This window comes from Carcharhinus amblyrhynchos, unplaced genomic scaffold (genome assembly GCF_965287045.1).
Source record: "Carcharhinus amblyrhynchos unplaced genomic scaffold, sCarAmb.v2.hapA scaffold_80, whole genome shotgun sequence".
Lineage (NCBI taxonomy): Eukaryota > Metazoa > Chordata > Chondrichthyes > Carcharhiniformes > Carcharhinidae > Carcharhinus > Carcharhinus amblyrhynchos.
The window spans coordinates 567,536-589,595 of record NW_027649820.1 but is presented as its reverse complement, the minus strand read 5'-3'; the positions used below and the strand labels follow the sequence as shown (position 1 = coordinate 589,595).

The window sequence follows — 22,060 nt, the reverse complement described above, 5'->3', positions numbered from 1 at the left end:
CAGACGACATTGATAGGGTGTTAAACAAATTTTTCACATCTGTCTTCACCCATGAGAATGGGGAGGTAGCCATGGAACTTTCTCCCAGGGCTGAAATGGTTGCCATAAGAGGACACAGGTTTAAGGTGCTGGGGAGTGGGTACAGTGGAGATGTCAGGGCTAAGTTTTTCACTCAGAGTGGTGGGTGCGCGGAATGGGCTGCCGGCAACGGTGTTGGAGGTGGATTCGATAAGGTCTTTTATGAGATTTTTAGATAAGTACATGGAACTCAGTAAGATAGAGGGTTATAGGTAAGTCTAGTAATCTCTAAGGTGGGGAGATGTTTCGGCACAACTTTGTGGGCCGAAGGGCCTGTATTGTGCTGTAGTTTTTCTATGTTTAACTCGGGAAGACAGACTGTGAGGCTCTAGAGAAAATTACCATAGGGACTGACAAGGTATTGGTGGGCTTAAAAGTGGACAGATCCCCAGGTCCTGATGAATTGTGTCCCAGGCTGTTCTGGGAAGCAAAGGAGGAAATTGCAAGGCCTCTGACCCAAAATTTTAATTCATCCGTGGCCACTGGGCAGATACACACAAAGAAAGAAGTCTCACAACACCAGCTTAAAGTCCAACAGGTTTATTTGGTAGCAAAAGCCATTAGCTTTCGAAGCGCTGCTTCTTCATCAGGTGAGTGGGGTTTGCGGAACTTGGCTATCAGCCTCTGCTCAGCAATTCTGTGTCGTGAAGGCTGCCTTGGAGAATGCTTTCCCGAAGGTCAGAGGCTGAATGCCCGTGACTGCTGAAGTGTCCCCCAACAGGAAGAGAACACTCTTGCCAGAGGATTGTCAAGCGGTGTTCATCTATCTGTTGTCATAGCGTCTGCATAGTCTCCCCGATGTACCATGTCTCGGGACATCCATTCCTGCAGTGTATCAGGTAAACAATGTTGGCTGAGTTGCAAGAGTATGTACCGTGTATCTGGTGGATGGTGTTCTCACGTGAGATGATGGCATCCATGTCAATGATCTGGCATGCCTTGCAGAGGTTGCTGTGGCAGGGTTGTGTGGTATTGTGGTCACTGTTCTTCTGAAGGCTGGGTAGTTAGCTGCATACAATGGTCTGTTTGAGGTTGTGTAATTGTTTGAAGGCAAGAAGTGGGGGTGTAAGTACGGCCTTGACGAGATGTTCGTCTTCATCAATGACATGTTGATGGCTCCAGAGAAGATGTCGTAGCTTCTCTGCTCCGGAGAAGTACTGCACGACAAAGGGTACTGTGTCTGCCGTGTTCTGTGTTTGTCTTCTGAGGGGGTTGGTGGCACGTCGAAACTGTTGATCGACGAGTCGAGCACCATATCCTGTTCTTATGAGAGCATCTTTCAGTGTCTAGAGGTGTCTGTTGCGAGCCTCCTCATCTGAGCAGATCCTGTGTATACGGATGGCTTGTTTAATGTGTTTAGGGTGGAAGCTGGAGAAGTGGAGCATCATGACATTATCCGTGGGCTTCCGGTACAGAGAAGTGAAATGCGTGTGTCCAAGAATGCAACCAATTTCAGAGGGTAGACAGGTGCCAGAGGACGACAGAACAGCTAATGTGGCCCCACTATTTAAGAAAGGTTGTAGGGGCAAGCCAGGGAATACAAACCAGTGAGTCTCACATCTGTGGTTAAGAAATTACTGAAGAAGATTCTGAAGGAGGGAATCTATTTGGAGAGGCAATGTTTGATCAGGAATAGTCAGCATGGTTTTTTCAGAGGGAGGTCATGCCTAACAAATTTGATTGAAATTTTTTGAGCATGTAACTCGGTATGTGGATGAAAGTAGTGTGGTTGATATAGTTTACATGGATTTTGACAAAGTCCTACATGGGAGACTTATTAAGAAGGCAAATGCACATGGGACACATGGTGATCTGATAAGGTGGATTCAGAATTGGTTTAGTGGTAGGAGACAGAGGGTGGTGACAGACGGCTGCTTTAGCGATGGGAGAAGTCTCACAACACCAGGTTAACACTGGAGGCCAGTGACTAGTAGCGTACCATAAGACTCCGTACTGGGCCGCCTATTGTTCATCATTTATATAAATGACATAGATGACTACGTGGGGGTTGGATCAGTAAGTTTGCCAATGACACAAAGATTGGCTGTGGGTTAACAATGAGGTTGGGTGTCTTGGGTTACAGGAACATATTGATGTAATGGTCAAATGGGTGGATAATTGGCAGATGGAATTTAACCCTGAAAAGTGTGAGGTGATACACTTTGGAAGGAGAAATTTGACAAGGGAGTATACTATGAAAGGTCTGGCACTGGGAAGTTCCGAAGAGCAAAGGGACCTTGGCTTGTTTGTCCATACATCTCTGCAGGCAGAAAGGCAGGTTAATAGGGTGGTGAAAAAGACATATAGCACACTCACTTTTATCAGTCGGGATATAGATCACAAAAGCAGAGAGGTCATGATGGGATTGTATAAAACTTCGGTGAGTCACAACTGGAGTACTGTGTGCAGCTCTGGTCACCACAGAACTGTGAATGATGTGATTGTACTGAAAGGGATGCAGAGGACATTCATCAGGATGCTGCCTGGGATGGAGCATTTCAGTTATAAAGAGAGGTTGGATAGGCTTGGGTTGTTTCGTGTGGAGTAGAAAAGACTGAGGGGCAACCTGATTGAGGTGTTCAAGATTATGAGGGGCATGGACAGAGTGGATAGGAAGCAGCTGTTCCCCTTAGTTGAAGAGTCAGTTATGAGGGGACACAAGTTAAAAGTGATGGGTGGGAGGTTTAGGGGGATTTGAGGAAAAACATTTTTTACTCAGAGGGTGGTGACAGTCTGGAATGTGCTGCCTGAGAGGGTAGTGGAGACAAGATGCCTCACATCCTTTAAAAAGTACCTGGAGAACCCTTGGTACACCATAACATTCAAGGCTATGGGCCAAGTGCTGGCAAGTGGACAGGTTAAGGCCTTTCATGCATTGGTGCGATGTGATGGGCCAAAGGGTCTCTTCTGCACTGTGGGACTCCCTGATTCTGTGATCTGGAGGAAAATGTGGGGGATCTGATTAGTAAATTTGCAGATGACACAAAGAATGGTGGAGTTGCTGATAGTGCCAGGACTGATCACAAGATACAGATAGTTTGAAGACTTGGGCACAGAAATGGCAGATAGTGTTTAATCCAGACAAATATGAGGTGATGAATTTTGGAGGATCAAATTTAGGTGTGAATTATACTGTAAATGGCAGAACCCTTAGGAACATTAATACACAGAAAGATCTGGCTGTGCGGGAACACCGTTCTCCAAAAGTGCAACACCGGTGGCCAAGGTGATTAAGAAGGCACATGGCATACTTGCCTTCAGTCAGGACACTGACTACAAGAGCTGGTAAATCATGTTGCAGGTATATAAAACCTAGGTTAGGCCACATTTGGAGTATTATGAACAGTTCTAGTCACCACACTACCAGAAGCACATGGAAGCTTTGGAGAGAGTGCAAAGAAGATTCACCAGAATGTTGCCTTGTCTCGAGGGCATTGGCTATGAGGCGAGTTTGAATAAACTAGGATTGTTTTCACTAGAAAGACAGAGGCTGAGGGAGATTATGAGAAGCATAGCCAGGATGGACAGTCAGAGGCTTTTTCCCAGAGTGTAAGCGTCATTTACAAGAGGTTAAAGGTTCAAAGTGAGAGGGGGAAAGTTTAAGGGAGATGTGCAGGGAAAGTTTTTCATGCAGAGAGTGATGGGTGCCTGGAATGCACTGCCAGAGGTGGTGGTGGAAGCAGGCACATTAGCAACATTTAAGAGACATCTGGGTGGGTACAAGAATAGTGAGAGAATACAAGGATACGGACTGGGTAAGAACAGAAAAATCTTTTAAAGTTTTGTTGGGGCAGCATGATCAGCACAGGCTTGGAGGGCCAAAGGGCCTGTTCCTGTGCTGTACTTTTCCTTGTTCTTTGTAAATATACATCAGTATCAAGAGGTCAAAACAGACTCTGAAGCCATACTGCTTACAAAATACCATCCCCACCCTTGCTCCTGAATCATTTCAAGCCATTTCAAGTTGCCTGGTACCTCTTTACGCCTTCAACCAACGCAATCTCATCTGGCGAAGAGGAAATGTAAACTGAGGATCTTCCATTCTGGTGCTGTTTCTCATAATCAATCTGGTCTTCCCTCTTAATCTGGACCGTGTGGCAAAGACACAGTGCACGGAAAAACAGCTCCTTTCTTTCCTAGACGTAACACAACAAAGTGAATGATGGACAATGAAACAGTGACAGGACAGATCTATTAACCCAATTTGCTAAGATGGCCAAGCATAAGTGTGTCCGATTTTCACACTTCTTTCATAACTAATCAGAAAGGATTTTTATCCTTTAGGATTTAAATGTGGCCTGAACTATTTTCACCTCGACTCCAAAGATGTGGGGCGGAATTCTCCCAAAAAAATTCTAAGTATCGAATTTGCGTGAAAACTGGAGTAATTCACACTGCTTTTTTTTCCAGTGGGAGTTCAGAGAAGAATCTCCAACACTGCAGAGGCCATCAGCGTCAATACCATTAAATTTCAGGGGCAGGGCCTATTCCTACCGGTGAGGCTGAAACCAGCATGCTGAGCGGGTTACTGTGCATGTACCGGTGTGTCAGTGCTGAGATCACTGTGTGCGCAGTGGCCCCGCACTGACGGCCTCTGAATTACTGGCCAGCCCCGCGATCTCCGCAATGCCGGCCCTCCGTCCCCATCGCTGGCCCCCAACCATTCGCTGGCACAGACCTGACTCCCCTCTGCCGCCAGTCCCAACCTCCCCCCAAATCTCCAACTTCACCCCACTGCAGTGTTGACCCCACCCTACCCCCAGTAAGCTGACCATTCAGTGTTAAACTAAAAGCGGAGGAATTTAGAGTAGCTAAGAGTAGTGGGCGAGAAGAGGATTGGCAAATTGTGCGGAGGGTGTGGAGAGTCTGCAGAAGGATCTAGATAGGCTGGGCGAATGGGCCAGGAAATGGCAAATGGAATTTAATGTTGGCAAGTGTGAGGTGGTCCACTTTGGTAGGAAAAATGGTAGGAAGGACTATTACTTACGAGGCGAAAAACTGCAGCAGGCGACAGTTTAGAACGGAGTTGAGGAGGAACTTCTTCACTCAAAGGGTGGTGAATCTCTGGAATTCTCTGCCCGTTGAAGTGGTGGAGGCTGCCTCGCTAAATATTTTTAAGACGCGGGTTGATGGGTTTTTGATAAGAGAGGGGATTAAGGGTTATGGGGAGAGGGCGGGAAAGTGGAACTGAGCAGCGACAGATCAGCCATGATCTTATTGAATGGCGGGGCAGGCTCGAAGGGCTGGATGGCCTACTCCTGCTCCTATTTCTTATGTTCTTATGTTCCCCCCAACCCCCCCACCCCCCAGCTGACCCCCAGCCCATTCCGATAGTTGGCCTCTCTCCTTTCCCCACCGATTTTGACTGCAGAGTGGCCGCAGAACCCCCCCAACCTCACCGATTGCTCCAAGCCCTGCCCTGAGGTTCTGCTGCCTTGGCATTGCCCAACAATGAGGGTGGCACGGTAGCACAGTGGTTAGCACTGCTGCTTCACAGCTCCAGGGTCCTGGGTTCGATTCCTGGCTTGGGTCACTGTCTGTGTGGAGTTTGCACATTCTCCTCGTGTCTAAGTGGGTTTCCTCCGGGTACTCCAGTTTCCTCCCACAGTCCAAAGATGTACGGGTTAGGTTGATTGGCCATGCTAAGAAATTGCCCCTTAGTGTCCAGGGATGTGTAAGTTAGAGGGATTAGTGGGTAAATATGTGGGGATATGGGGGTAGGGCCTGGGTGGGATCGTGTTCGGTGCAGACTCGATGGGCCGAAGGGCCTCTTTTGGCACTGTAGGGTTCTATGATTCAACAGACATGGGGCAGTGCCAAGGGGCCCAAGCTGCACTGACAGGATGCCAATGCCCGGGGGTACCACTCCCCAGCCACCCAACCTACTGCCCCCACCCCAGGGTGCCCCCTCTTCTCTTCAGCAGGGTCAGGCCACTAGCTCCCTGAAGATGGGGAGCTAGTGTAATCACCACTGGAGTGAAATACTCTGGCAGGGTGGGAGACACTAGTGGGCCCGGGGACTTCAGTTCTACGTCCACTAATGATATCCAAATAATATTAAAATAACCATTTAAATGGTCTGCGCATCTCCCTGCCAATTTCCAGTGTGGAGCAGACACAGCTGGAAATCCAGTGCTGGGAGACACAAGCAAACGAATGCTCGGTAAACCCTGCAAAACGGCTGCCGCAAGATTCTCCTGGCTCATTGCAGCAGGATGGGAGAACTGCAGCCTTGGCATTTAGTAAAACTTTGATATCAGTCCTTCCTTCAGCTTGTGTTTATTATGCCAGTATGAATGGTACAAATATAGCAATGATGGTTTGTATTGTGAGCTTTCTCAGCCAGATCTGCTTTCCACCTATTCACTTCCCAACATCCCCTCCTTGCTTTGAGTATTCCCTCCCTCATTCATGCACCCAATGTTCACCTTTGATGTTCTTCGTTTTAAGCTTTCCACATTCAATCAACATCTCTTTGCAACCTAACTCTGTGCCATAGTCAATCAAGAATGGTCAAAAACTGATTCCAGAATCTGTGGAAGTTTTCATCAATGTTTTATAATATTGACAGAGAAGGGTTGACAAGTAACCGCTGCACGAACCAGTTACTCTAACTTCAACAATCTCAAAGTGAGGGGTGAAATGGAAAGTTACTCGTCCATTAAAACACTGCTGCCTCAAGTATGACGTCACTGTTACTGGCTTTGCTCTCGAAGCAGAAATAAATCCAACAGACAGAATAAAACAAGTACTAAGAATGCAAAAATAAAATTTCCTAATCAGCCAAACAGTAATGGGTAAAAAAATCAGGGGTAACAGAATTAGGGATGTTAATGTCTGCACTGGATCTGACCTGACCCAGGCTGCCCTGCACTCCTCAACCAGTGCAGCCCAAACAACACTTTCCTACTCAAGTTACACTTCCCTCCTTGCACTGCAGCACCAACTAACTCAGTTCTGCTTCAGAATCTTCATCATAAAATGTACCAAATGTAATTGGTTTTCTGATCTCTGATGGGCAACATTTTTAAGATCTGTTTATTACCCATACCTGGGCACCTGCCATCCCAGCACAGCTAGACACTGGCACTTACATCACGTCTGATCAATAGCTGGTTGGATACACGCTGGCGCCAGCCTGCTGATCACATCTGGCCACCAGCCAGTCAGCCACACATAGGCAGTCATACCAGGTCCCCAGCACACTAGCCACACCTGGATCCCAGCCTGCCAGTCACACCTGGACCAGAACCCACTGGCTACATTCCGTCACCAGCATAATCTCAATTCATGGCCACCTACCTGACATTGGCACCCACCTGACCTCAGCGTCAGCCTAATCTTGGCACCAGACCGACCGCAGTGCCAGCCAAACAGCCTGACTTTGGCTCTAGCCACCGGCTTGACCTCAGCACCAGACTAGTCTCAGTACAAGTTCACCAACCTGACCTTGGCACCAGCTTAACCTCAGCACCAGCCTCACGACGATGCAAACCGAACTTAGCGCTAGCTTGACTTCAGCACCTGCCTGACCTCAACACTAGCCTGACAGCCTGACCATAGCTCTGGCCCGCTCGCCCAACAGTGCTACCAATCCTCATGGTGTAATGTTCAATTCGATATCTTTAACTTTGAAGTGGAAACCATTACAGATATGACAATGGTGCCTGTTATTGAGAATTGAGCCACTTCAGATGGCAGACTGCCTGATCATTGATAACAGAATCTTATAGGAAATAAGCAGGCGATTCAGCCTATCAGGCTGGTGCTACTTCTTTGACAAAGCTACCTATTTGTCCTATTGGCTTGTTTCTTTCCCAACTCCTATAAATTTCTCCTTTTCACAAAGTTTACCCAATTCCTTTCAAAGTTATTTTTGGGTTTGCTTCCATTGGCCTTTCTGGCAGAATGTTCTAGATCAGAATAGTTTTAAACTGCAACAATATCTTAATTTTATCTCTGTATGAAATTGTTACTCGGCTTTGCCACTGGGATGTTTGAAGTTTCACTGTTAACTGTTATCTTGTTTAAGTTTGACAGTGGATTATTACAGACAACCTTGTGTCTGGGAATGCTGTAATTTAATGGCAAATTAAACTAGCACAACTGATTGCACTGCTAAAAGGATCAACTGGTTTTTGAATTATAAATCACACTTGTATCTTGATTGCAACACAGATCCTGTTACTTATCCATATCTGTTCCTATTGGCTCATTGTGGAGCGCTGCTGTTGCAATGTGGTAATGTTTGCAAATGGAAGTGATGTCACAAAATGAAGAGTGGGAAACAGAGAGAGAGAGAAACAGCAGCCATGGATAAGGTCACACACCACAAATTAAATTCCATTAGTTTTTAACCCAGCGTTTCCAAGTGTCATGTCTACAAATACACAACAACTGACAACCTGATCAAGGTGTACAAATTATGAGACACATGGACAAAGTGGATAAAGAGCAGCTGCTCCCCTCAGCTGAAGAGTCAGTCACGAGGGAGACATAGGTTCAAGGTAAGGGACAGGAGGTTTAGGGTAATGTGAGAAAAATCTTTTTACCCAGTGGAAGGTGCTGCCTGGGAGAGTTTTTCCAATTCTCCGTTCAGTATTTGGGAGTGACCTTCACAAATCTCTTTCTTAAGTTAAAGCCTTTGCATAGTTACCTGCACTTCAGAATATAAGCCAGTTTGTTTTTTCCTGGGATTGGTGAATTATTAAGGAAGATTTGTTTTTAGTATCAGTTGATGTTTACACTAAATTGTCAGAGGTCACTGTGATGACATCTACCTTATCTGAGGAGACTGTTGAGAAGCTGGGGGAAGTATATAGTCATTTTGGGTTTCCTGAACAGTTGGTAAACGATAACAGACCTCAATTTGTCTTGCAGAAATTTAAGAACTTCCTACAGAAAAAACGGTATTCGACGTATAGCTTCCACACTATGTCACCGTCATGGATTATCAGAACACTTCATCCAAACCATGAAAACCACATTCAAAGCACCCAAGGAACAAAATTTGCTTAATAAATTCTTGCTGGCTTGCCGAAATACCACACATTTCACAACCAAGACCTCTCCTGTCTTACTCATGATAAAAAGGTAATTGTGTTCCATATTTGATCTTTTAAAACCTCCAGAAACGGAGGAGATTGTGCGACAGCAACAATAAGCACAAGTGGAATGGCAAGCAAGCAACGCAAAACAGAGTTTTTCACCAAGGACAAGTTTTGACTCGGATCCACTCCACATTTCCCCTTTCTGCCACAGTGCAGATTAGACCTGTCTCTTAAGCTGTCCAGACCAGAGATGACATTATCCAGAGGAGACATGTGGACCAGTTATTGGCTAATAAAAAAGATCCGCTAAGCGTGGAACCTGTTGAATATTTAGGCGGCACAGTGGTCAGCCCTGCTGCCCTCACATGCCAGGGATCTGGATTCGATGCCAGCCTTGGGCGACTGTCTGTGTGGAGTTTGCATGCTCTCCCCACGTCTGTGTGTTTCCAACAGTCTGAAAGACATGCTGTTTAAGTGTACTGACCATGCTGAATCCTCCCTCAGTGTACCCGAACAGGGGGGAAGAAATGTTATGTATTTGTCCCTACCGGCTCATTGTAGAGCCTGCTGCAGTAACGTATACAAAAGAAAGTGAGGTCATGAAATTTAGAGTGAGAAACAGAGAGAGAAGCAGCAGCCGTGGAGGGTGGCACAGTGGTTAGCACAGCGCCAGGGACCTGGTTTCAATTCCCGGCCTCGGGTCACTGTCTGTGTGGAGTCTGCATGTTCTCCCCATGTCAGTGTAGGTTTCCTCCGGGTGTTCCTGTTTCCTCCCAAATTCCAAAGGCGTGCTGGTCAGGTGCACTGGCCTTGCTAAACTGCCCATTAGTGTACCCAAATAGGCACAGGAGTGTGGTGAGTCGGGGATTTTCACAGTAACTTCACTGCAGTGTTAATATAAGCGTATTTGTGACACTAATAAATTGACTTCAAGACACCACAAAAAATGTTCTGTTTGTTTTTAACCCAGTGTTTCCAAGTGTCATGTCTCCAAATACACAACAGATTTAATTAAGTTGGATAGCTATCGTTCGTTCAAATTCTTTATACTGTCTCCTTTTATCTCTGACCTGTTACTGATAAAACTAATTCAAATTAATTAGCTTACATGCCAAAAGATTTAACAAAACTATTCATTCAGCTATGCATCAAAATGGGGCTATTTATTGTTCAATGTCCTCACCTTTGTTTCAGCTAAGTCTTTGTGACCGAGCTGCAGTGAATTAAATCACTATGAGTGGTTGTCTATCCAAGAATGAAATGAGTTGAACAAAATAAGACACTAAGGAATCAAGAGTTATTAAGACAGGAAAGTGGAGTTAATTTAGACTCCAGTCATGATCTTATTGAATGGCAGAGTGATCATATGGACTCCTCCAAGTTCTTATTTTCTGCACAAAAAATCTTGCATTGAGAAAGCTGCTGCAATGTCTAAGTGATCTGATATCTTCAGCTCAATATTTTCCTCTAATCTGATTCCAAATTACAACCTTACCTGGTCAGCTATTCCAGCAGGAGCATCAATAAAGTCAATTGCTGCATTACTGTAAAAGCTTTGGCCATTAGATAGAGAGTGCTCTACGTGGACATGGCCATCGATGCAGCACTCAATAAACTCCATATTATTCTCAGTCAGTGTTCCTGTTTTATCTGTGAAAACATATTCAACCTATAACAGAAGCAGAAAATTATTAGCCAGTTACTAGTAAAATTATTTATAGGATGAGAACCAGCGAAACAATTTAGCATGAACTAGTTCATACAACTGGTACTTGGTTCCCCATAGTCAAAGTTAGTGGATCATGTTGCTTAGTTTAATAGATCTCAGTTTCATGTACCAAAGAATCTTTATCTGACTCTGAAACTGAGCCACTCAGAGCGCAGGTCTGCTGGACAACTTTGTTTAACAATCATGCAAATACCTAACCTGCAATCCTTAATCAGGCCACTGGAGGACAGGAAAAAACATTTGTAAAAATTTTTCAATGTGGAACGCAACAGTCACCACCGCACCCTCTTCCCACAGCACAGCATCCCCCGACACACATACCCCCCCCCCTCACAGTACAGCACCCCCACCCTCCACACAGCACAGCCACCTTACACTCCCACAGCATACCTGCCCCACGCACCTCCACAGCACAGCCCCACACCCCCCCCCACAGTATAACCCCACATGCGTCCCCAGACCACCACAGTACAGCCCCCCCAACACCCCTCACAGCATAGCCCTCCAGCCCCCCCACACAACCCTTCATAGCACAGTACTTCACTCCCCCACGTCCTTCATAGAACAGTTCCCCCCCATCTCATCAATCTTTGCTATTCCTCCATACCTCACACCCATCCAACATCCCCCATCCCCAATCACACTTCCAACCTCTACCCTCCCTCACCCCAGCCTCTCAGAACCCTTCAACCCTGACCACCAACTTCACCCCCTCCCCACTCCCATATCTGTCCTTCCTCATTTCAGGTTCCCTTACAGATGATCTAGGCCCTTAGTTGTTCTCAGAACCCCAGATCACCACCCATTTTAGGACTGAAGTAGAATCTCCAATTCTAGGCAATTAAATCAACAAACCTGCCCCAATTCTTCATTCAAGTCCGACGTGTTCACTATTGGCCCCTCACAAATTTCATTGTCAAACATGTCCTCGTCCCAAGAAATGAAATAGGAGCCTAGAAACTTTTGCATTTCCACAGTGACGTACATGGAGACCGGAATGATATAATTGAAAAGGACCATAAAGGCCAGAAAATCTGTGAATGATGACAGGAACTAGAAAAAAAGCAAAAATGAAATTTGGAAAGATAAGATTGCTCCTCTCAATAAATTAGGCAAAAATATAATTAAGAAAATTATAATTCTGCACTTTATCAATAGATACATGAACGGGTTGGATTTGCTGCTCACTATCAGTGGATCTGAATGGCAGCTCATTAAATCCAGTCAGTGAAATGCCGACTACTGAGTAACCTGCTCCCACCACACTTTTACCAACAATTGATGCCCCACAACTGGCACTTAATGGATGGCAGTAAAGGCCCATGCCAAGTGCCCAGCCCGACATGTTTCCATTCATGAGATGGTGGCAGGCAGAGGGATGGGCTCTCTCCTTAATGCTACTCATCCCCAAGGTGCCACATTCCTCCAGAGACTCTCAAACTCCAATTCCCATTCCCCTTATTAGGCTTGCCTGCCTTGCACCCATCAAGACGCCCAAACACTTTGGAAATTGTGATCCAGTGCACCTCATCTCCTCAAGTCCCGAGTGCAGTACCAGAGGTGGCCATGGTTCCCTCTGGGCCTGCTGGTACTGATTAGTGATGGCACCTGTTTGCCCACTTGGTGAGCCATTGGTAATGGGACTGCTTATATCTGCCTATTGTCTGCTGCTTCTTATACAGGCACATTGTAGTTTTGTTGGGATGACGCTGATTCCAAAATAAGGAGAATGTTGCTATTTGATTTCATCCCTTGATACATCTGGCAGAAACAGTGGCAACACCAGTGTGAAGTGGGGAGTGGGAGGGGCACTGATGGAAGGGTGGGGTGACGGGGGGGGGGGGGGGGGAGTTGTTGGGGGCGACGGGAAGTGGGGTGAAAGGAGAACGTCAATGAGGCTGAAGGAATCTATTGGGGGTGTGGGGGATCGGCAGGTAAGATGACTATGATGCTGAAATTGGTTAGCTTGTTTCTAAATTCAATGAAGATTTGCAAAGGGCCTAAAGCACCCTTGATCTTCTCTGTTACCTTGTTTCTTTGACGTTCTGTTGGCGTCTTCATGTTAAACCAAGGCTCATCTCGAAATGAGTCACTTTGCCACATGTATTTCAGGACTGTGGTTATCAAAGCTTTACTGATCAATATGCACAAGTATACTATCAGAAATACATTCATTGATCTGTCAAAGAAAATACACAAGTTACTTAATAATGTTAAACAGGCAGAAATATTAGGCCTAATTTCCTTGGAGTGGAAATCACAATGGGATGGCCACTCCATTCCTACTTTTTACCTTGGAAATTTTCCAGTCATGTCTTACCTGAGCTACTGACACAGGCTAGGTGAGAACCGTGCAATGTACTGCACCTTCAGAGTTTGAAGCTTGGCCATTTGGGGATGGCCAGGGAGTATTGGCCAGTGTTGCAGGGTGGGTGGAGAGGAGGGTGGCACCAGTTGGGGGAAGGGGGGGGTGCGGTTCAGACAGTCCAGGAAGGTTGTCTGATCAGTCCTACAGGGGTAGTTGTGGGGGGGGAGGCGGGAATAGTTCTCAGTGGCGATATTTGGGTACCCATGGAGTGGGGGGGCATACTGTCAGCACGTGGGCCTCCTATGGTGGGGTGAGGAATCCCCTTTGGGTTATGGCCCATGGACATGCAAAAGCTGTCTGAGACCTGTAGAACACTTAATATATCTCTGTATATATGAGGTGAAATCACCAGCTTGGTATCCCAACGTGGCACTTTTAGGCTCTGACTATTGAACAACGTATTTGAGTGCTTTTCACAGTGATTTCTAATAGTGATTACTGTAACTGATTGAATATTAGACACTCAGTCAGTAATGATTTGGGTAAGTGCTCTGTTATGACAGATAATGAAAACGGTACGGCAACTGTAGGTCTCTGACTTGCCATCACACTATTCTAGCTACACACAGGTCTTTCTCTCACCATCATATCCCTCAGGTTATTGGGCAATATCTCAGTGTATTCCCCAATCCGTTCACTGATCAAAGTCCAGATCCATCAATCACCTTTCTTTATTTTTTTGAAACTTGTCGATTAATTTCTTCAACAGAAAAGCAAAAATTAGTTGACTAATCTCAGGATCGTGAAGTTTGAGGAGATTATTGAGATAAGGTGGGCCAGGCCATATCAGCAGCAGATAAACTGAGGAAGTGGCAGAGGTGCTGGATGTTACGCAAGTGGAAGTAGGTGGTTTTGTTTCAGTGCAGCCTCAGAGTGTAGCCTAAGACAGGGTTGAAGTGAGCAGTGAACAGTCACTGTTTGTGGTGGGGACTGGAGACAACGGCTTTGATCTTTTCAATATTTAATTACACAAGCCAACTAAATTCCTCCAGAAAACAAAAGGCGAAATATTGATGAGATACTAAAAGGAAAGGTTTTCCTTTAAGTATTGTAAGCAAATTTAATTTGTTTAATTCTATAATGTTAGTGTTAGTTTCAGTGTCACACAGAGAGTTACAATATAAGGGACAGACAGACACAGCCTTACTTTTCAACAGCTGAGCGTTTCTGTGACTTGGATTGGTAATTTAGTGCCATCTTAGTTTCCATGCCAGTGTAAATTGCCACACCTGAAACATAAGCAAACAATACCGGAGGAAAGTCATAACAGTGACTGAAAATATCACACAAAATCAAATATAACAAAAGCACAATTAACTAATAATTAATTTTGGCAATTACTGCATCAAATTTTGAACATAAGAGCAGGTGTGGGTCTTGAGCTTATTCTGCTATTCAATAAGAACATGCTGATCTGATTGTTGCCTTAACTCCACTTTACTGTCTGTCCTCCTGACTCCCTAGAAGATCTAAAGGCTATCTAACACAGGTTTCAATATGTTCACTGCCTAATCCAGCCATCACTGCTCTCTGTAGAACAAAATTCCAAAGATTAATGATCCTAAGAAATTCCTCTTCATCTCTGCCTTAAATAAACATACTTTTAAACTGTGCTGCCTAGTTCTAGATTCCCACGAGGAAAACCATCCTCTCAGCATCTGTCAAGCCCCCTCTAAACTTTATCTTTTAATAAGATTAGAACCATAGAATACTATAGCACAGAAACAGGCCTCTTGGCCCTTCTTGGCTGTGCCGAACCATTTTTCTGCCTAGTCCCACTGACCTGCACCTGGACCATATCCCTCCACGCTGTCTAGTTCATCAGTATAAAAATCCCTTGCTCTGTACAAACAAATGAATGAAACAACACACACATGCACGCACACGCACGATAAAACACGTATATTCATTACCATAAATATTCTGGGTATTTTTTAACGTTGCCCCTCTTAGCAACACATTCTCTGATCCCAAAGGCCTGTAATAAAGTTAAAAATTATTGAGAAAATGAAGCCATTAACAATTGTAATTTTTAAGATGACTTAAATACATCCTTAGGCCTCAGGCCAAAGATGCTCTCCAGTGAGTTAACAGTTCCAGCACTTCGTTTTTTTATATTAAACACACAATTAATACATGACTTGGTAGAGTCTGCATGGACTATTGAAAGTGAAGTTGCATTTGATAAACCTGTCAAGTTTTTTGAGGATGTAACGAGTAAGACAGATGAAGAGCAACCAGTGGGTATAGAACATTCACATTTTTAAAAAGCATCCAATAAGCTGCCACGTAAGGGGTTATTACATAAAAGTACGACTCATGAAATTAGAGGCAATATATTAGCATGGATTGAGGATTGGTTGACAAATAGAAAACTGAATAGGGATACATGGGTCACTTTTGGTATGACAGGCAGTAAACTAGTGAGATATTGCAAGAATCAGAGATTAAGCATCAGCTGTTTACAATCTATAACAAATGACAGACATGTGGGGATTGAGTCTAATATGTCCAAATTTGCTGACGTGAACTGTGATGATGATTGCAAAGAACCTGGAAAGAATTGTTATGTGCGTGAATAAGAATGTAGCAGATTAAATACAACAGCACAAAATCTAACTCAGCAGAGTGTCAGTAGACATATAATTCACTTAACTCTGGGAATTTGGTGAGTGAAAGGATGTTAAGGCTTGATCGCTTCCTAAAATCTACTTAAATTTGAATGTTGCACTTTAATATTAACTTGTTCTTTTAGTTTTTCTCAGTTGTAAACAAGTTGCTGATAGTGGCAGATGCACAATTAGTGAATTAGGTGGTTAGTCGGAGCTGATTCCTTCAACAGCATAAAAACAAAAACGCTGGAAAAACTCAACAAGTCTGGCAGCATCTGTGGAGAGAGAAAAAGAGTTAATGTTTCAAGTACTTGTAACTCTTCTTCTCTCGTTGCCTCATTCAGGTCTCCAGAATTTTAACTAGTAAAAATACAGAAGGTTTTGCCTACATACAAAGTAAGTAGCACAAAGTCCAATTCGATGGGAGTATGATAGACAGAGTACTGACTTAATGTAGGGAATTTGGAACAGCGAGGAAAGCGACATAAGCAGGCTAGATTTTAGCTTTAACGTGAGGAGAATTTTGGGTGTTTGCTTAAATTGGCCATTTAAACTAAAGGCTTTTTACAGATTCTGAAACAAACCAACTACGTCAAGCTGCCGTTTTGTACAAACATTTGATCAGGAAAGAAACCATACTGACACTGCTCCCCCTTTACAACAGGCTAATTTAATACAGTACAGAGTAGTCACTAACTAGAATGTTGAAAGTATTAGAAATAATACGATTATCCTGTAACTGAAGGATCAGTAATCAATAACAAAGTTCCAAATAAAATTTGGGTAATAGGAACATAAGAAATAGGAGCGCCATTCAGCCCTTCGATCCTGCTCTGACCTTCAATGAAATATAATCATAGAGGATAATCAGCATGGAAACAGGCCCTTCAGTTCAACTTGTCCATGCCGCCTTTTTTTAACCCTTAAGCTAGTCCCAATTGCCCGCATTTGGTCTGTATCCCTCTATACCCATCTTACCCATGTAACTGTCTAAATGTTTTTTAAAAGATAAAATTGTACCCACCTCTACTACTACCTCTGGCAGTTTGTTCCGACACTCACCACCCTCTGTGTGAAAAATTACCCCTCTGGACCCTTTTGTATCTCTCCCCTCTCACCTTAAACCTATGCCTCTAGTTTTGGACTCCCCTACCTTTGGGAAAAGATATTGACGATCTAGTTGATCAGTGATCAACACAAAGGTTGGTGGATTTGTGGATAGCGATGAGGGCCATCAAAGGATACAGCAGGATTTGGATCAGTTGGAGACTTGAGCAGACAGATGGCAGTTGGAGTTTAATCTGGACAAATGTGAGGTAATGCTTTTTGGAAGGTCTAATACAGATAGGAAATATACAATAAATGGCAGAATCCTTAAAAGTATTGATAGGCAAAGGGATCTGGGGGTACAGGTACACAGGTCAAAGAACAAAGAACAACACAGCACAGGAACAGGCCCTTCGGCCCCCCAAGCCTGTGCCGCTCACATGCCCAACTAGATCATTCATTTGTATCCCTCTATTCCCAGTCTGTTCATGTGGCTATCTAGATAAGTTTAAACGATCCCAGAGTATCTGCCTCAACTACCTTGCTTGGCAGTGCATTCCAAGCCCCCACCACCCTCTGTGCAAAATACGTCCCCCTGACATCTGTGTTGAGCCTTGCTCCCCCTGTGTTCGTCACCTCCGACCTGGGAAAAAGCTTCCCACTGTTCACCCTATCTATGCCGTTCATAATTTTATACACCTCTATTAGGTCGCCCCTCATTCTCCGTCTTTCCAGGGAGAATGGGATAGTTTCCTTGAACAGTGTGTGTTGGAGCCGACGAGGGAGCGAGCTATCTTAGATCTGGTGTTATGTAATGAGGCAGGTAGAATTAGGGACCTTGTGAAGGATCCTGTTGGGAAGAGTGATCATTGTATGGTGGAGTTTCTGATGCAGATGGAGGAGGAGAAAGTAGGATCCCGGACCTTTGTCCTTTGTTTGAACAGAGGGGAGTACGATAGGATGAGAGAGGAATTGGCGAATGTAAATTGGGGGCGCAGATTGGGAGGTAGGTCTGCTGAGGGACAGTGGAGGATCTTTAAGGAGATCTTTCTTGGCGCTCAGCAAAAATTTATTCCAATGGTAAAAAAGGATCGTAGGAGAAGAGATAATCAGCCGTGGATAACGAAGGAGATAAAGGAGAGTATTAAATTAAAAGCTGATGCGTTTAGAGTGGCTAAGAGTAGTGGGCGAGAAGAGGATTGGGAGAGGTTTAAATATCAACAGAGAATGACGAAGAAGTTGATAAAGAAAGGAAGGATAAACTATGAATCTAGGCTAGCGCTAAATATAAAAAAGGATAGTAAGAGTTTTTATAAATATATAAAGAGGAGGAGGCTGGCTAGGGTGAATATTGGACCCTTAGAGGATGAGAGGGGGGACTTAGTGGTGGGGGATGGGGAAATGGCTGAGGCCTTGAATAACTTTTTTGCTTTGGTCTTCACGGAGGAGGACGCGAACAGTTTACTGGGTGTTAACAATAGAAAGATAGTAGGAGTGGAGGGCCTGAGTGACATTATTGTTACTAGAGAGGCAGTGCTTGACAGACTAGAGGGACTGAGCTGAGGAGTTGAGGAGTGAGGAGTTGAGGAGGAACTTCTTCATTAGGACGGAGTTGAAGAGGAACTTCTTCACTCAAAGGGTGGTGAATCTCTGGAATTCTCTGCCCGTTGAAGTGGTGGAGGCTGCCTCGCTAAATATTTTTAAGACGCGGGTTGATGGGTTTTTGATAAGCGAGGGGATTAAGGGTTATGGGGAGAAAGCGGGAATGTGGAACTGAGACACGACAGATCAGCCATGATCTTACTGAATGGCGGGGCAGGCTCGAAGGGCTAGATGGCCTACTCCTGCTCCTATTTCTTATGTTCTGGTGGTGGGCGAGTCCCCAGGACCAGATGGAATGCATCCAAGGGTTCTGAAGGAAATGGCAGAGGTGATAGTGGATGCCTTGGTGATTATTTTCCAAACCTTGCTGGATTCCGGGGAAGTGCCGGAAGATTGGAAAATGGCTAATGTTATGCCGCTGTTTAAGAAGGGTAGCAGGCAAAAGGCAGGGAATTATAGGCCAGTTAGTTTAACGTCTGTTGTAGGAAAAATGCTTGAATCCGTAATCAAGGAGAAAATAGCGAGGCATCTTGAGAAGAATTGTTCGATAGAGCAGACGCAGCACGGATTCATTAAGGGGAAGTCGTGTCTGATGAATTTATTGGAGTTCTATGAGGATGTGTCTAGTGCAGTGGATAGAGGGGAACCGGTGGATGTGGTGTTTCTCGATTTTCAAAAGGCGTTTGATAAGGTGCTGCACAAAAGGTTGCTTCAGAAGGTTAGGGGGCATGGAGTTGGGGGTAGGGTGTTAGCGTGGATAGGGGATTGGCTGTCAAATAGGAGGCAGAAAGTGGGTGTCAACGAGTGCTATTCGGATTGGCGGTTGGTGACTAGTGGAGTGCCCCAGGGATCGGTGCTGGGGCCTCAGCTATTTACCATTTATATCGATGATCTGGAGGAGGGAGCCGAGTGTAAGGTGTCGAAATTTGCTGATGACACAAAGATAAGTGGAACAGCAAATTGTGCGGAGGGTGTAGAAAGCCTGCAGAGGGATCTAGGTAGGCTGAGCGAGTGGGCGAGGACCTGGCAGATGGAATACAATGTTGGCAAGTGTGAGGTTATCCACTTTGGTAGGAATAATGGTAGGAAGGACTACTACTTACAGGGCGAAAAGCTGCAGCATGCTACGGTGCAGAGGGACCTGGGGGTCCTTGTGCATGAGTCGCAAAAACCCAGCCTACAGGTGCAGCAGGTGGTCAGGAAGGCGAATGGGATGCTGGCCTTCATAGCGAGGGGGATTGAATATAAAAGTGGGGAGGTCTTGCTGCAACTGTACAGGGCACTGGTGAGGCCGCAGCTGGAGTACTGTGTGCAGTTTTGGTCGCCGCACTTGCGCAAGGATATTTTGGCCTTGGAGGGAGTGCAGAGGAGGTTCACTAGGTTGATACCGGAGTTCAGGGGGTTGAGCTATGAGGAGAGGCTGAATAGACTGGGCTTGTACTCGTTAGAGTTTAGAAGGATGAGGGGAGATCTCATTGAGACGTATAAGATGATGAAAGGGATGGATAGGGTAGAGGTGGAGAGGTTCTTCCCACTCAGAAAGGACAGCAGGACTAGAGGGCACAGCCTCAAGAAAAGGGGGGGGGGGTGCAGTTTAGAACGGAGTTGAGGAGGAACTTCTTCACTCAAAGGGTGGTGAATCTCTGGAATCCTCTGCCTGTTGAAGTGGTGGAGGCTGCCTCGCTAAATATATTTAAGACGCGGGTTGATGGGTTTTTGGTAGGCAAGGGGATTAAGGGTTATGGAGAGAAAGCGGGAATGTGGAACTGAGCCACTTCAGACCAGCCATGATCTTATTGAATGGCGGGGCAGGCTCGAAGGGCTAGATGGCCTACTCCTGCTCCTATTTCTTATGTTCTTATGTTTAACAACCCCAGTCTACCCAACCTCTCCTCATAGCTAAGGCTCTCCATACCAGACAACATCCTGGTAAACCTTTTCTGTACTCTCGCCAAAGCCTCCATGTCCTTCTGGTAGTGTGGCAACAGAACTGGACGCAGTATTCCAAATGTGACCTAACCAACGTTCTACACAGCTGCAACAAGTCTTATTGAATGGCGGGGCAGGCTCGAAGGGCTAGTTGGCCTACTCCTGCTCCTATTTCTTATGTTCTTGTGTTCTTAACATCATATGCCAACTTTTATACTCTATGCCCCATCCAATAAAGGCAAGCATGCCATATGCCTTCTTCACCACCCTCTCCACCTGTGCTGCTGCCTTTAAGGATCTGTGGACTTGCACACCCAGGTCCCTCTGTGTGTCTATACTCCTGATGGCTCTGCCATTTATTGTATAACTCCCCCCTACATTAGATCACTGAAAGTGGCAATGCAGGTAGAGAAGATAGTTAAGAAGGCATACGGCATGTTTGCCTTCTTTGGCCGGGACACTGAGTTTAAAAATTCGCAAGCCATATTGCAGGTTTATTGAACCTTAGTTAGGCTGCATTTGGAATATAGTGTTCAATTCTGGTCACCACACTACCAGAGGGATGTGGAGGCTTTGGAGAGGGCACAGAAAAAAATTATCAGGATGTTGCCCGGTATGGAGGGCATTAGTTATGAGGAGATGTTGGAAAAACTTGGTTTGTTCTCACTGAAGCAACGGAGGTTGAGGGGAGACCTGATAGACGTCTGTAAGAATATGAGGACAGAGTGGATAGTCAGAAGCTTTTTCCCAGGGTGGAAGAATCACTTACTAGGGGGCACAGGTTTAAGGTGCAAGGAGCAAGGTTTAGAGGAGATGTATGAGGCAGATTTTTTACACAGAGAGTTGTGGATGCCTGGAACTCATTGCTGGAGGAAATAGTGGGAGAGGATATGACAGTGACTTCTAAGGGGCTTCTTGGTAAGTACATGAATAGGATGGGAATAGAGGGATATGGTCCTCGGAAGGGTAGGGGGGTTTCAGTTAAGTCTGGCAACATGGTGGGTGTAGGGTTGGAGGGCCGAAGGGCCTGTTCCTGTGCTGTAATTTTCTTTATTCTTTGTTCTATTCCACCCACCCCCCCAGTTTTATAGACGTCTATAAGATCACCCTTCGACCTCCTATGCTCCAGAGAAAAATATCCCAGTCTATCCAGCCTCTCCTTCCCAGTCAAACCATCAAGGCCTGGTAGCATCCTAGTAAATCTTTTCTGCACTCCTTCTAGTTTAATAATATCCTTTCTATAATAGGATGACCAGAACTGTACACAGCATTCCAAGTGTGGCATTGCCAACATCTTATACAACTTCAACAAGACATCCCAACTCTTGTATTCAATGTTCTGAACAATGAAACCAAGCCAGCCCTTTGCCTTCTTCACCAATCTGTCCACTATGACTCCACTTCCAAGGAGCAATGAACCTGTATGCCTGGATTTCTTTGTTCTATAATTCTCCCCAATGCTCTACAATTAATTGAGTAAGCACTGTCCTGGTTTGATCGACCAAAATGCGTCACCTCACATTTATCTAAATTAGACTCCATCTGCCATTCATCAGCCCACTGGCCCAAATTGAACAAGATCCCATTGCAATCCTAGATAACCTTCTTAACTGTCCACTCTACCACCAATCTTGGTGTCACCTGC

General features: G+C 45.1%; 1 protein-coding gene across 10 annotated transcripts in view; it reads right to left on the bottom strand.

Annotated features, from left to right (window-relative positions):
* The window catches only part of atp11a (ATPase phospholipid transporting 11A), a 204,229-nt gene that overhangs the window by 114,386 nt on the left and 67,783 nt on the right, over window positions 1-22,060 (bottom strand). For all 10 annotated transcript variants that reach the window (XM_080182682.1, XM_080182686.1, XM_080182687.1 and 7 more), the window contains exons 9-14: window positions 15,139-15,203; window positions 14,373-14,454; window positions 12,886-13,036; window positions 11,713-11,910; window positions 10,624-10,797; window positions 4,054-4,214 (exon numbers count right to left, since the gene is read on the bottom strand). In XM_080182682.1, coding sequence (XP_080038808.1) covers window positions 4,054-4,214; window positions 10,624-10,797; window positions 11,713-11,910; window positions 12,886-13,036; window positions 14,373-14,454; window positions 15,139-15,203 — 831 coding nt within the window. The remainder of the gene's footprint in view (window positions 1-4,053; window positions 4,215-10,623; window positions 10,798-11,712; window positions 11,911-12,885; window positions 13,037-14,372; window positions 14,455-15,138; window positions 15,204-22,060) is intronic.